Genomic DNA, 14,987 nt, shown 5'->3' with positions numbered 1-14,987 from the left:
CTCAAAACAAAACAAAATCTAAAAGAAAAACCAAAAACCACAAAAAGCAAACAACAGCAACAAAAACAAAACAGAACAAAATAAAAACCAACCAACCAATCAATTAACCACCCACCCACCCACCCACCCAAACAAACAAACAAATAAAAACAGGAGCGGAATCTCATTGCAGAAGCTGTAGTCCAGTGTGTCACACTTTAGTCCTTTCATCTTTACTTTCAATGCATATTTTGAACTCTGTCCATGATGGAGTAACTAAACATGTGAATGCTATTTGCATGTTTCTTTATGAGTCTGTATTGAAAAATGCCTTCTAAAATCATTAGTGTTCTTTCACCTTTTAATAAAGTAGTTGAAACTTTTATTTACCTAATTTTCTTTAGGTAAATTTGAATTTACCTAAATTCATTTAAAATACAGAGACAGTTTGGTCTACATGGTAAGTTCCAGGTCAGTCAAGGCTACATGGAGAAACCCTGTGCCTGTCTCAAAAACAAACAAATAAGCAAATAAATAAAATATAGAGACAGATGCTGTTAATAAACTAAAATATTGATGAAGACTACTTTACTGTATTGAAATGATTTCCTGGGAAAGTTAAGAACTTTTCTGATTTTACTATTGTCAAACTTTCCAGCCCATGAGCCTCTGTTCATCTCTGGCTGGACTTTACTCATCAAGTTGATCCCATTTCTTTTCTTTCCTAACATGAGTACTTTGTTATTATCCAGTGTATATAAAGATCATACTATTGTTCCATCTAAAATACTGTGTGAGTCAGGTATACCTATAAGATGCCAAGATAGAAAACAAAGTAGAGGCCGAGTGAATATGGGCACATGACCCATCCTAGGTATGGTTGAGAAGAGTTTTATTGTAGATATGAGAGACAGTTCAGTCAGAGGCATCTGGAAGGGTCCAAATTGACAGGGCCATATGAGGGCAGGGAGAGAGAAAGAGACAGAGAGAGACAAACAGAGACAGAGGAAGAGAGAGAGAGAGAGAGAGAGAGAGAGAGAGAGAGAGAGAGCGCCAAGAGGGCAAAGAGGCCAAGCCAGCTAGGTGCCAAGAGACCAAGAGAGAAGAACCAAGAGTACTCATGGCTAAAATGCCTGAGGTTATATAGGAAAGAGAAGCTGGGGGGAGGGAAGCTACACAGCCCCTGGGAGGAGGCCGGGTGAGAAGTCCTGGGAGGAGCCACGGGCACTAAGTGAGACTTGTCTCCAGTTTCTTTGGAACCTGACACACGTATTTCCAAGAATATATTTCTTTTGAAAAGTGTGCCAGCAAGCCCACAATACTTGTTACAGTTTATCAAATACTAGTCAATATCTTTAGAAATTTGTTCTTAGAAGCATAAGGTCAGTAGGAAGACAAGCTTAGGTAATTTTCTGTTTCACTGTGACAGGCAAGGAGTCTTGTGGCAGTTCATAGGTAGAATAAATCTATGAAGAATATGTTCAATGAAGCTACCAGGTATAAATAAAGGGTTGGATGGAAGATATTCTTTCTTTAGATCGAACAGATAATTTGAGAATGTAAGAAACATTTTAAAATCTGTTATGAATGTTATGACATTAGACTATGTTTTATTTGATTCACTTTATTGGGCTCAGAATCCCAAGTCTATTAATAATAAAACCCAGATTTGCCCTTGAGTGTTTCAAGGTTACATGAAAGTGGTTTTCTTGTTAGGTTGCTATAAATTCAACTGTGTCACCTGTGTTTGCCCTTGTAGGAAATGGGATCTTGTTATTTTTCAGTTTGCAGCTAGGGGTGAAGTTAAACTATCCTAGATTGGAGAGTTTCATACTTTGGGATCACTGGCCGGCCAAATTTCTAGTAAAAGGCCATATTATTAGTAGGTCATTATAGTTTTTTTTGTGTGTGTGTGTGTATAAACATTGTTCTTGTGTGCATGGTTGTGAATGCCACATGACAAACTCAAGTATCATTCTTTAGGAGCTGTCCACCTATTTTTTTTGCTTATGTACTTGTTTTTTTAATTAATTTTTTTTATTAAAAATTTCTGCCTCCTCCCCGCCTCCCTTTTCCCTTCCCCTCCCCCCACTCCCCACACCCCACTCCCCTCCCCCTTCCCTCTCCAGTCCAAAGAGCAGTCAGGGTTTCCTGCCCTGTGGGCAGTCCAAGGTCCTCCCCCCTCCATCCAGGTCTAGGAAGGTGAGCATCCAAACAGGCTAGGTGGGATAAAACCAGACTCTCTGAATATGGTGGACAATGAGGGCTGCTGAGAAATCAAGGACAATGGCACCGAGTTTTGATCCTACTGCATGTCCACCTATTTTTTTCTGGAGGCAGATTCTCTTTTTAGGCTGTATCTCATCAAATGGGCTATGCTGCCTGGCCAGGAAGCCCCAGGAACTTGCTTGTCTTTGCTTCTCCAATGCTGGAATTATAAGTATTTGCTACCACACTGGGTTTTAAACAAAACATACAAAACAAAACAAACACCTCAGTATTTTTATTAATTCTTTGAGAATTTCATTTAATGTATTTTGAACATATGCATTCTCCCTACCATATCCCCCCTTTCTGCTCTCCCATTCCCTCTTTCCTATCCATCTTTGAGATTTCTGTCATCTTTTTTGTTTATCCATCTAGTCCAGTGTGTGTTGTCCACCTTGTCTTGGGACTGGGTCGTGCCTTAACTTCCAGGCTGTTTTTTTTTTCCATATGTGTGGTGGGGGATTGAATCCAGAGCCTCAGGCTTGTGCAGTAAAAATTTAGTGACTGGACGTTGTTTTGACCCCTCATTTTCTCCTTGTTTGGTTTTTAAAAGAACATGTTTTGAGGTAACAAATATGACAAATTAGATGGATAGAACCCATCAGCATAGCACACAGAACACACACATACATGCACACGCACACACACCTTGATAGCCCTCCCCAATTCCTGAAATCCATTTGCCTTCTCACAAGAAGATAGGTGCTGATGTCACATTTGGTGTTGGAGTGAAAGTAGGAACGCATGAGACCTGTATTTTCTTTTCCTCTGCCACTCATGGTCCATATGACCTTAGCTAAGTCAATCTGATACCTTTATAGCCTTTACCTAGTAGGCATAATTAAATCTTATTCATATTACTGGATTATGGAAGCACAAGAATTGCATGAGTTTAAGGTAGCAATCGTACGAAATATTTACATACATATTCAAACATTAAAACTAAAGGTGAACAGTGAAGGAATGTGGACAAATTCTTATTTCCTGTAATGCTTCTGTTAAAGTAGGGGCTCCTGACATTTTCTTAAAATACGAGAGTCAGGTAGCATGTGCAACCAAAATAATGCTCAGGTGAAACTAAAAATTTCCCTCCTTTGTATTAAAGCTTTGTGTTGAGACTAGGGTATCTTCTCCTTACAAAGTGGGCACAAAATGGCAGTGTCATTGGCAATGTCTAAATTACAGTCTGAGTTCAGCTCAGACTAGACTCTGACTGGGTAAATAGAAGAACAGGTGGCAGAGAAACAAAAGCCGAAAGTCAGCATTTCTCTTAAACCAGTGAAATGGGTTTCTGTTTGTCTGAAAGAGCCACTCCTTCCCTTTTTTGCCCTTACAGTTGACTGCTTCTAGCAATGAGGCTTCCATGCTAGCCCCCCAACCCTGCTCTTCTGGTCCAAAAACATTCCCAACCACTACTCCAACTTCTAGGCTTTTCTAGTTTACAGGCTCCCTCTTGCTACAACACCCATCTCTTTAGCATTGGGAATGCTTTCTCTGCCCTTTGCGGTTCTCTCTGACAGCTACGGCAGCTTTGAATTTCCCCAAATAAACCTTTCTTTTGCATCTATGGGGTGGTCCAGTTTGGTGGTTTCACTGTGCTTTCACTTATATCATATTGCACATAAAATGTCCTATACATGTATATAAAATATATCTATTTATTCCCATACTTTTACATATAAATATAATGTCATATATGCCAGTGATAAATCATATATAACCAATCAATGGAAAAAGCAGCAGGTCATTTTAAAGTACGATAAATGTCAAATTTCAGTAAGGAGTGTTATGCAGTAGATGGATGCCATTAGTATCAATTCAAATTTTTGAAGAACTATGATGTGGGATTTCCCTCTGTATGCTGTGATTACCACTAATGAATAAACAACTGCTTTGAGCCTATAGCAGAACAGGGTGGGGCAGAGCAGAGCTAGGTGGGGAGGATTGGACTGAATGTTGGGAAAAAGAAAGGTGGAGTCAGAGAGAAGCCATGTAGCCCACTGGAGACAGATGCTGGGAACTTTACCCAGTAAGCCACAGCCATGTGGTGATACACAGATTAATGGAAATGGGTTAAATTAATATATAAGGGCTATCCAATAAGAAGCTAGAGCTAATGGGCCAAGCAGTGATTTAATTAATACAGTTTCTGTGTGATTATTTTGGGGCTAAGCAGCCCTATTTCAACAGACTTATCGACCACAATTTATATCTAAAAATGTTTTTTTTTGTTAGAAATAAATGACAAATGTCAATTGTCATATTCTGAGGTATAGGGCCTATATGGAGCTGTTTTGGTTTTTTTTTTTTTTTAAATAGTCTGTCATGATCGCCACTCCTGTGTCCAAACATCCCTTTTTGGCAATGCATTTAGACACCCTGGTCTTCTAGCTCTCCATTATCAGGTATTTTTTTTTTATTTAATTTTCCTTTATTTCTTGGAAGGCACCAAAAAGACAGAGCAAGCCTTTTAAGAAGTCATAACCTGTCTTGAAAAACAAAACAAAACAAAAAAGAAGTCATAACCTGGAGGCATTAAAATTCACTGGTCACTCTTCTTTGTTTATTAGATAGTCATTTGTGTCACAGATCCCATTTGTATAAAAATGAAAATGAAGAGACTTCTGCCTAAGATTAGTACCTTTTTGATTTTTGCACCCACCGACATTTTCAAAATAATATGGTCCTTATTGTTCCCTGCCAAGGAGACAATTTTCTGATCTCAGTTGGCCAGCCTGACTTGGGGATGCAGTTGGCCAACCTGACTTGGGGCAGTAGTGGGCCAGCCTGACTTGGAGACACAATTAGCCAGCCTGACTTGGGGATGCAGTTGTCCAGCCTGATTTCGGGACACAGTTGTCCAGCCTGACGTGGGGACGCAGTTTGGCGCATGAAGAAAATGGGACACAACATTCATTTGCCATTTTATTTTTTAAAAACGAAATATTCAAAGTACTTTTCTTTCAAATATTGACACGTAACGTTTAACTTCAAATATTTACAGCATGTTGTTGTGATGCTCTTGTAGAAAAATGCATGCCTCTGGCCTGAAAGCCAGAGCAAAATGCAAAAGACCATTGAACTGCAGCCAGAGAACATGAACCTGTACAGTATCCAGTCACTTTTCAGCACAGGAGAGCAGGAATACAAAATTGGAACCTATTGTTTCCTAGCGACATGGCTCAGGCCATTATAACACAATTTTCAGTATGATTAGAACTTCTAACTGTTGTTACATAGAAACTGATAATCTTGGCATACACTGTAAACATCTTTACTTTTCATGAGAAAGTAAGCAGCTAAAAAGAGTACTTTTCTAACATAAAGGCTGTACTTCTCCTTTTCACCTTTCTTCTTACTGATGCTTTTGCCAGAAGAACAGTAAAGATTTAGACACTGTCATGATTCATACACGTAAAATATTTTTCAAGGACACAATCTGATATACTAACATTTATTTAAGAGGTTAAAGTCCACCACTAAATCTAAGGAAAGATTTTTAACTGCCAAACACATTTCCTTTGACAAATAATGTAAGATGACAACTGCCAAGACAAAATCCACAGCAAGTTTAACTCTAAGTATGTTCAATTACTGTTTAGAAAGCAATTTCTTCTTACACACAGTAGTATATTTGGTCCTTAAGAGCTTTTACATGAAGGACACACTGAAATAAGTCACAATTTTGTGGTTGAATTGTTTCTGTTTTTTTTTTTTTTGCTTTTTGTTTTGCTTTGTTTTTTTTTTTTTGTTTGTTTTTTGTTTGTTCTTTTGCTCTTTTTTTGGGTTTTGTTTTCTTTGCAGTATAAAGACCTTACAGAAGACTTCAGAACAGCAGTCTGAGATCTGAAATATTTGCCAGGTCAGCTATGTATAAGTGAGTTCCTCCAAGAAAACAAGAATGTGGCATCCAATCTGTAGGCATATGTTTCCCTACAAGCTAGAAGACACTCCATTCCCTTCAATTTTTCTTTAAATACTTGATTATTGTACTTTTGCTTTCATTGCTCTTAACACAAACAAATCTGCAGAAATGTGAAAACTTTGCCTGAACTCTCAGGTAAAGTTACTGTGGGAACAGGTCTAGTGGGAAAGAAAGAAAGAAAATGCAGAAATAAGTGATGGGATGCCTGAAACTGTGTCAACAGTAATGAAAACTAAAAATCTAATTAAAGTTATAATGGAATTATATATATGATAACCTTGCTATGTATGTAGCATATGAATTTCAAATTATACATCATCATGTTTTCATATATTTGGCTATGTTGTATATAATGTATTTTATATATGCAGTCTATATATTATAGATCTCCTAGATGAATTGACAATAAATGACATACTTATTTTATACATTCTTTTGTTGGGTTAAAAATAAAACATGTACTTATTTCTATGACAAGAGTTTTGCTGAAAGAATGAATTGAGCTTTGTTTTTCTTTCCTTCCAGAATCATGCTTCCGATCAATAATGATTAGAATGACAACTAAAAAAAACATGATTTAAAAATCTCTTAAATTTAGAACTTTTCGGCTCATTTGGATCTCTAGACTGTATGCAACAGTAAAACAAATTAAAACTTAAAAGCACAAATGAAATAGGCCTAAGGAAAAGAAGCAGTCACAGTATTTCCTGCATCTCTCCCAGAATGTTCCTCACAGGAACATCCAAATACTATTTTCTCACTTTAACCTACTTGAGTGGTATATGTAGCTGTGTTGTGTAAGTCTTTTGTGTGTGAGAAATTGCATGTGTTTTCTCCTCAAAACTGTACTGTTATCAGGAAACACAAATGAGTTGTTCTTTCGTTTAAATTTCAAAACTAAAACTCAGTGAAAGCATCCTTTCTATCCTGCTAACAGTTAACACTATACTTAATATCTTCATATTCTTATCAAGAAATGCCAAAATGTTTCTCTTAGATTTGCGACTTGTAGTATTACCTTTTGGTTTTTCTTTTCCTCCTCAAAACTTTAGGAGTTGTAAAGAGAACAATAATAGTTCAAGGCAGTAGTAAAACCACAGCTGTAAGTGATAAAAAGTGCATTTCCTGAATATAATACAAATATAAGTTTAGGTAACCAAAGGCACAAACTAACTAAATACGTATTACAAACTAGAATCGCACAGTTCAAGGTAATTACTAGGAAGGGATAGCTTCAAATATTTGTTTCTAATGCTTATTTAAAGCAGTTTGAAAATGATCCATCATTAGTGAGTTGCAAAAGAGTGCAATCACTTAAAATAGAAGCAAAATAGACTCCAATATTGACACACTGGGTTAGTGATAAAAATACACCACGTTTAAGAATGCACTTTTATATACAGTTAACAAACTATTTTCCCATTGACTTAAAAGAATGTCAGAGGTTCTAGAAACTTAAGGTCTATTTTTAGGTTGGTGTGGAGGTATTCAAATTTTCAACAAGTTTGTGGAACTGTTCAGAATTTCATTGTGAATAAATACTGTAATGATGACACAAGCCTTATTCAGGAAAAAAAAAAACCCTACACTGGGATTTTAGTCTGGATTAACAATATCTTGAGCTGATGTGTTTCCAATTACAAAGATAAATGATGAGTTCATCATGAATTCTCTCTTTCTTCCTTCCCCCATCCTCAGTGCATGTATAAGTATGTAATGATCTGAACCTGAAGGTTTTAACAATGAAATATTTTAATATACCTTCCCCTACTATTTGCTGGGGTCCTTTTCCTCTCCCTCATTCTTCTTTGTATAATGAGAGTCATATTCTTTAAAAAAAAATCTTAACATGAGCCAGGATTTTGACTTTGCATATTTCTGATGAAACTGTCATCATAAAGCCCATATTGCATTTAGGTAGTAACTGGAAAGAATCTAAATGAACAGTCCATCATAAATTCTCCTCCAGACATAGCAAATGTTCACCTGGTGATGCGCGGGTAGATGCTGTCTCACGGGAATTTTCTACCGGGTACATTGTGCTGTCATGAATTTTCATTTGTGGCAGCTTGCAATTATATAGCATTTTATAAACTGCCTCTTTGTCAATGGGCACAAATCTCTAAGCTCACCAAGTGGCTTCTTTAGCTTCAGGAGTCATAAGACATTGAGAAACTGCAGCAGACATTGACATCAACTCTGACCTTTCTCTAAATTTTGAGTGATTATGAAACAAGCGACCCCTCTTGAAAATAGTCATTTTTCTAGGTGGAATAGATGGTTAAATAAAAATAAATGGATTAAAGACAGAGAACTAAAATAGCCACATAAATTATGATGGTTAAAAAAAACTAGTCTGCCCTTCTGTAATTAGTTGAAATGCTTTAAGTTGGAAAGGATTCACTTAATTCAATTTTCTACATATGGCTGGGAGAGATTCTATACAAAATTGTCCATTTGAAAGAAGAATCTAAATGGGAAGAAATGATGAGGCAGCGACTCTTATTATGTTGGCTTTTGTCTCTTTTTTACCTTAATACAAGGTCTATTGTTTCTAAGATTTTGGCTCTTGGGAATTTCTGCAGTAGTTAAATATGTTTATCAGCAACACAGGCCCGTACACCTGTTAAAAACTCTTCTATTGTACCAGACACTTTTTAGTATATTACCTTTCATGTGCACGAACCATTGGATTAGTGTATAAACACTGGATTACTAATGTGAAACTGGCTTACTAATGACCAAAGCACACCCTATATATAAATGAGAAATTCCTATTCAGGTTAATAAAAGCTATGTTTACATGACACCAATACAGCTGGGCAAATGGATAAAAAATTGAGTCGAAACAGATTATATGAGAGAGGTCACATCGACCAGCTGCTTTGGTATCATGTACACACAAGCAAAACAGTGGCTCTTCAGCCTGCTTACTGCACCCACAGCAAGGCACAGTAGACCGAAGCCAGCCACCACACGCCAAAACACAGCACAACAACATGGCATTTACTTTTTAACAAGCAAGGAGGAAAAACCAGGGAAGGAGGGAAAACAGTTTCCGACTCCAGGAGATGGTGCTTGAAGACATTTTAGATTTCCTTTTAAGTTTCCTCTAACAGATCTGGGCAATGTGAAGGGGCTGGCAGTCCTTTGAGATTAAAGGTTCAGCTACCGTTGCACCACACTTTCAAGTAGCCTGGAAGTCCTGCCAACAGTTAGATGTGAAACTTGGTGTCACAATAGAAATCGAGAGCCTTGGGTTCTTTTCATGTAGTTGAACATATGCATGGCTCAACAAATTGAAAGTGGTGCTTTCTGAAAACATTTGTGTTAGCTGTTTGAGTTCAGCTTGTGTTCTTTTGAATACTGCCACACAAGAACTAAAAATCTCTGTCATTTCTTAAAGAGTTTAAACAAACAATATTAAAATACCATCTTCTGTCACATTGAAAGGCAGTTGGATATGTTTTTCCTCCATATTTACATATACAGAGTTCTGATCTAGAAAACCAATACAATAAACCATTTTTTTTTTTGTTTTAAAAACAGGCAGTCTTTGGTGACGCAAAGGCAGAGATTTCTTTTGTTACCTCCTGCCTATTTCGCTCTGTCTCATAAAGTGAATATTGTTGGCACTGTCTGAAAGTTCTAAATACTGCTCAACAGACAAGACAAAATACCCATCATACCCTTGCACCCTCCCAGTGCTCAAAAGCTGCTGTTTTTCCCCCTCTGTCCATGCCCGAATCCCTTCTTCCCCTTCCTGTAGCCTCCTCTGCTCCTGAGTCCAGGCCTGGGCCACCGCGCGCTGTCTGGCCATCTCCAACACGTGGTTCTTCTCCTCTTCAACAGTCGTTCCATACCGGATATTGAAGCACAGAGCTCCGTGCTGCAGTTGAATATCTGCAAAACGTCTAGTCCTTCCATTCAACACTGAGGTCATCTGAGACACAGTGACATTGACACCATTCTCCAGAATCCGCCTCCCCCCAGTGTTACCAATGAGCACAAGATCCTCCTCCAGAGACCCAAGCTTAATGAAATAGTGAGTGTCCCTCCCTTCTATGGTAAAATGCAGGTTTTCCAGGTAATGGGCATTGTTGAGAATGGCAGCAAGACGCCTGCTATCTTCATTGGCTACTCCTATAATATCAGCCGTCACTACGCCCTCTTTGATGGCAAATTTTATACCTTTGCCAAAGACAGAAGGGACAGCAGAAAACCTTGGTGTTTTCCCTCCTTCAAGGCACCGCCCCTCATTGTACTGAGGAGTCATAGGAAGCTGATCCAAGGAAATGAAATTCCTGAGCTGTTTCTGGAGCTCACACTGAATGCCCAGGATCACCTAGGAGAGAAGGCACAGGGCAAATGTAGCACAAGGTTAGATACCAGATGGAAGCTTGGTGATTATCGGGAAGGAAAGGCTGGCAAAGGTGATTCTTTCTCTAAGTTTTCACTTAGTCCTTATTTAAAACAAAAGCCCACGCTGGAATATCTACATCAAAGATTGGGAAAACAGAAGGTAGACAGGTACTGATTTCTCAGCTGTTTTACAGCTTGCTTTAGTTGAGTATAAGAAAATATGTTCAAACATGGTATCCCACAATCTCAGAGCTACAAGAAACTTTCCGTTTTGGTTTTCCTATTTTCAGCATGTACTTGTGGCTACCGGTTTCTGAAAATTTCCCATTCAACACGAATATATTTTATTTTGGTCAAATCTGTTCCTTACTCCTTACTTCGAGCTTCTTCCAGGTATTTGACCCCACAGTGCACTCCATTCTTTTATATTTGTACATCCTACCAAGTCCAATTAGCCCAGTTAGTGTTGCCCATGTGCATGAAGGCATAGGGCTATCTACTGTAGTGTGCACAACTCACCACAGACCCCACACTTGAAGATCCCACACTTTGCCCTGGTAGTCATTGAGTGCCTGTAACTTCTCAACTAGTAGTGGGATTTTGTAGCCCTACCCCAACGCTGGAACACTGATTAGATTGATCTAGCATTGGTCTGGTATAGACAACCAGAGCTGTTGAGAGTTTCTGAATATAACTGCTGGTCATGCCCCTAATAAGCTGTTTCTTCAGCATTTCTTCCAACCTCTGCTTCTTAGGATCTTCATGCCACTTCCTCTGTGATGTTCCCTGTGCCTTAGAGGGAGGGGCATAGAAGGAACTTTATACAGGCTAGCTTGCTCAAAACAAAGATCTTACATTCAGCAATTTAAATGACACTAGGTGATATTACTGCATGCAGAGGGATACATTGTGCACAGTGAGATTGGAAATAGTGTGTAAAGCTTAGTTCCTGCCTTCAGTCACTCACGGCCTTATAAATAACAGAAAAAACTATAAAAATATGAAAGACATGTTGATCTTTTTATAATTTTTTTTCTTACTTGAGCACATTTCAAACTTGCTAAAAAATAGAAAAGACTAATAACCCTCCTAGTTTTCAATAACTTCTAACATTTTTAAAAATGGCTTTTAGTTATAAACACCACAAATATTACATATGTTTGGTGTGGTACAATGGTCTGTAGTCCATCAATTATATTTTAAATAAATGCTGATTGGCCAGTAGCCAGGCAGGAAGTATAGGCGGGACAACCAGACAGGAAGTAGAGGCGGGTCAGTGAGAACAGGAGAATTCTGGGAAGAAGGAAGTTCTAGCCTGCAGTCCTCACCTACCCACAGAAGAAGCAAGATGTGACTGCCCTGCCAAATAAAGTATTGAGCCCTGTGGCTAACATAGACAAGAATAATGGGCTAATGTAAGTTATAAGAGTTAATAAAAAGGCTGAGCTAATGGGCCAATCTTTTTATAACTAATGTAGAACTCTGTGTGATTTCTTTGGGACTTAATGACTGCGGGACCCGGGCAGGACAGAAAACTCAGTCAATATCTTTTCTTACTTCCTTTACCTTTCTGTTTATCTCCTCTAGCCTTCATGAAATCATTGGCCTACACATGATTATTTCAGCATTCATAGTTTTTCAAGACTTTCTCCCCATGAAATGTTGTATCTTTGTTTATTATGTCTGTATATGGTTTTCTTTATCAAAACCGTTTTATTTTCAAGTTCATAAGGCATCATCCTTGAAATGATTGGACAGTTTGAAATCTAACGCTTCCATGTCTTAGCATGTAGTTTTTCTCTGTACAGAATCCATTACTTCTGTTGCTAGCTGATTTCAGAATTTAAGAAGTTACAATCCTCTTTCCTCTTATGTATTTATTGCAGCAATCATCAAGAAATCTCCTAGTTTTTTCCCTTCTCAAAGCTCCACTTTTCTGATCTTTTCCTTATGGAAGCCTACTCATAAGTCATTTAAAAATAGCCCCTCAAAGAAATAATCAAAGTATAGAATATAGTTTTTATTAGATGATTTTCTGTTTTTTTTTCTTAGCTAAAATTTGTACTAACCTTTCCAGGGTCCCACTCTTGAGTTTTTGTCTGAAGCTGAAGAAGCTCGTAAGTTAAGTCCAAGTTTTCTAGTTCTGGTTTGGGAAATCCAGGTAGTACATTATGTAACTGGAAACCAAAGAGCTCCAACCAACTGCCAATATCTATGAGATACAAAATTTAAAAGAAAAAGAAGGCATTAAAAACCATTTCCAAACTTGAGAGATATGCTTCTGCTGTAAATATTTAGACAGTGGGAAGGTAAAGTAACCGTTCGCCCTTGTTTGATTCACTCAAAAACAATATCCTTTCCCCTTTGTAGGGAAATCTATTGGCCTGTGGGCAATCCCAGGAATTGGCTTAGTTCACTGTAGTGAAACTCATAATATGGTACTGGTTTTAAGACAACATGGATTGTGACACTGGATTTATTTCTTTTTTAAAAAATATTTATTTATTATATATACAATATTCTGTCTGTGTGTCTGCCTGCAGGCCAGAAGAGGGCACCAGACCCCATTACAGATGTTTGTGAGCCACCATGTGGTTGCTGGGAATTGAACTCAGGACCTTTGGAAGAGCAGACAATGCTCTTAACCTCTGAGCCATCTCTCCAGCCCCTGGATTTATTTCTGATTAATTTAATCCTGATTGTTTTATGAGAGTACATTGGCAAGCTTTTAAGGATAAAACATAGAAACAGCTTAAAGGGAAAGAATAATAAAGTAGGATGCAAAAGCACTGTATCTGACGAAAAGTGACATGCCTTTCTTACTCTGAACAATGTGGCGTGAAGAAGGAGCATCTCTACAAAGGCATTGACATTATGTAATAAGATGGCCAGCAGTAAGTTAGTTCAAGTTCAGTTTAATTGTATTCAACTTAATACCTGTGGTATACTTTGCGACATCTTGAATTTTGCCAACTGGATAGTTATTCTCAAAGGAGTAGAGGTTGAATGGTTTGGGATGAAGGTTCAAGTGCTTCCATATGTGATGATTAGGTGTGGTCCATCTGCCAGCAACGACATCATAATCCCTTTGCCCTAGATGCACTAATTTCGTAAGAAAATCATAGAGTCCTCCATGAAAACCGATTATGACTTGAAAGTCAGGGTAAGTATCGTGGTAGATGTCACCATAAGGTGTATACAGAATCTCCTTTATGACCTGACCCCGGCTGCTGAACACAGCTAGTGGAGTGCCTGTATTATCACAGGCTACATAATATTCTTCCCCACTACTTAACTCCATGGCAATAAGGTGACCTTGGAGATCATAATAAAGAGATGTAATCTCTGAGCTTGTGTGGTTGTACAGATGAGTGACTCTTATAGGGTTGGCAAGGTCTGCATAAAAGAATTGGAGATGCTCTCCTAGGCTAGACTTACTGGCAACACGTCGCCCAAGCCCATCATAGTAATACTGTACAGTCCAGCCTGAAACCTTATTGTAGGCTTTCTGCAGCAGACCATTAGAATTATACTCAAATATATCATTTCCTCTCTGTCTCAGAAAACCATCTTCATCCATTTTATACTGAATTTCTCCTAGTCTAGTAATGCGGTCTCGGAGATCATATCGGAGAGGTGTAAGACGAGCACTATTCCCATGGCTCAAGAGATTGATGTTTCCATTCAGATCATAACTATAACGCCACTGGGTTCTGTCATTCACAGAAACAGTTTGAAGTTGCCCGTCAGCATCATATTCATAGAAGTACCTTGTGATATTGGCATCTACTCCTACCCTTATATCACATATGACCATCCGGCCCATAGTATCATACTGAATAGTCATCCAGTAGGCAATTGCCTTTAGGATCTCATATTGGACTTCAATGACTTGTCCATTGGCATTGAAGATCTTGGTGTGCTTCATTACTGTAGTAGTTATAACCTGATTTAAATCATAGTTAATTACACTGAATTTTCCAAACTGTTCTGTTCTACCAGAAACATCAACGTATCGGTATAGATCTATGGGCAAAGGGGTCTCATTGATCACAGCTTGCATGCTGGTGACACGGAAGTTGTTGTAACTGTAGTCAAATCGTGCATTCACAAGACCTTCTTCACTGAATCGGAAAATCTGACGTCCAATAAGAGGTCCTGGAAGAACAAAAATAAAAAGAGAAAGGAGCCATCTGATAAACAGAAACAATCACAGATTTTTTTTGATTAAGTACTGATACTTTTATATTCAAAATTATATCCTTTTATAAATTTGTCTCTGATGTCTGATGCCTGAGCATATGTATGTGTGTGTGTATTTATGTGTGCATTTAGTCACTAGACATTGAAAATATTGTATAACATAATTACAAAACAATTTAATTATAGAGACTATTGAAGTAATATCCCATCCAGTAGCCCAGAGGGAAAAACTGATATTATGTAAGACTTT

The 14,987-nt window shown here is 38.0% G+C and overlaps 1 protein-coding gene across 1 annotated transcript in view; it reads right to left on the bottom strand.

Annotated features, from left to right (window-relative positions):
• Positions 1–5,172: 5,172 nt before the first annotated feature.
• The window catches only part of Tenm1 (teneurin transmembrane protein 1), an 836,340-nt gene continuing 826,525 nt past the window's right edge, over positions 5,173–14,987 (bottom strand). Inside the window, exons 32-34 of the mRNA XM_057759068.1 lie at positions 13,472–14,692; positions 12,604–12,746; positions 5,173–10,517 (exon numbers count right to left, since the gene is read on the bottom strand). Coding sequence (XP_057615051.1) covers positions 9,759–10,517; positions 12,604–12,746; positions 13,472–14,692 — 2,123 coding nt within the window. The 3' untranslated portion in view covers positions 5,173–9,758. The remainder of the gene's footprint in view (positions 10,518–12,603; positions 12,747–13,471; positions 14,693–14,987) is intronic.

Source organism: Chionomys nivalis, chromosome X, assembly GCF_950005125.1.
Source record: "Chionomys nivalis chromosome X, mChiNiv1.1, whole genome shotgun sequence".
NCBI classification, from domain to species: domain Eukaryota; kingdom Metazoa; phylum Chordata; class Mammalia; order Rodentia; family Cricetidae; genus Chionomys; species Chionomys nivalis.
This window is presented reverse-complemented; position numbering and strand designations above follow the sequence as displayed.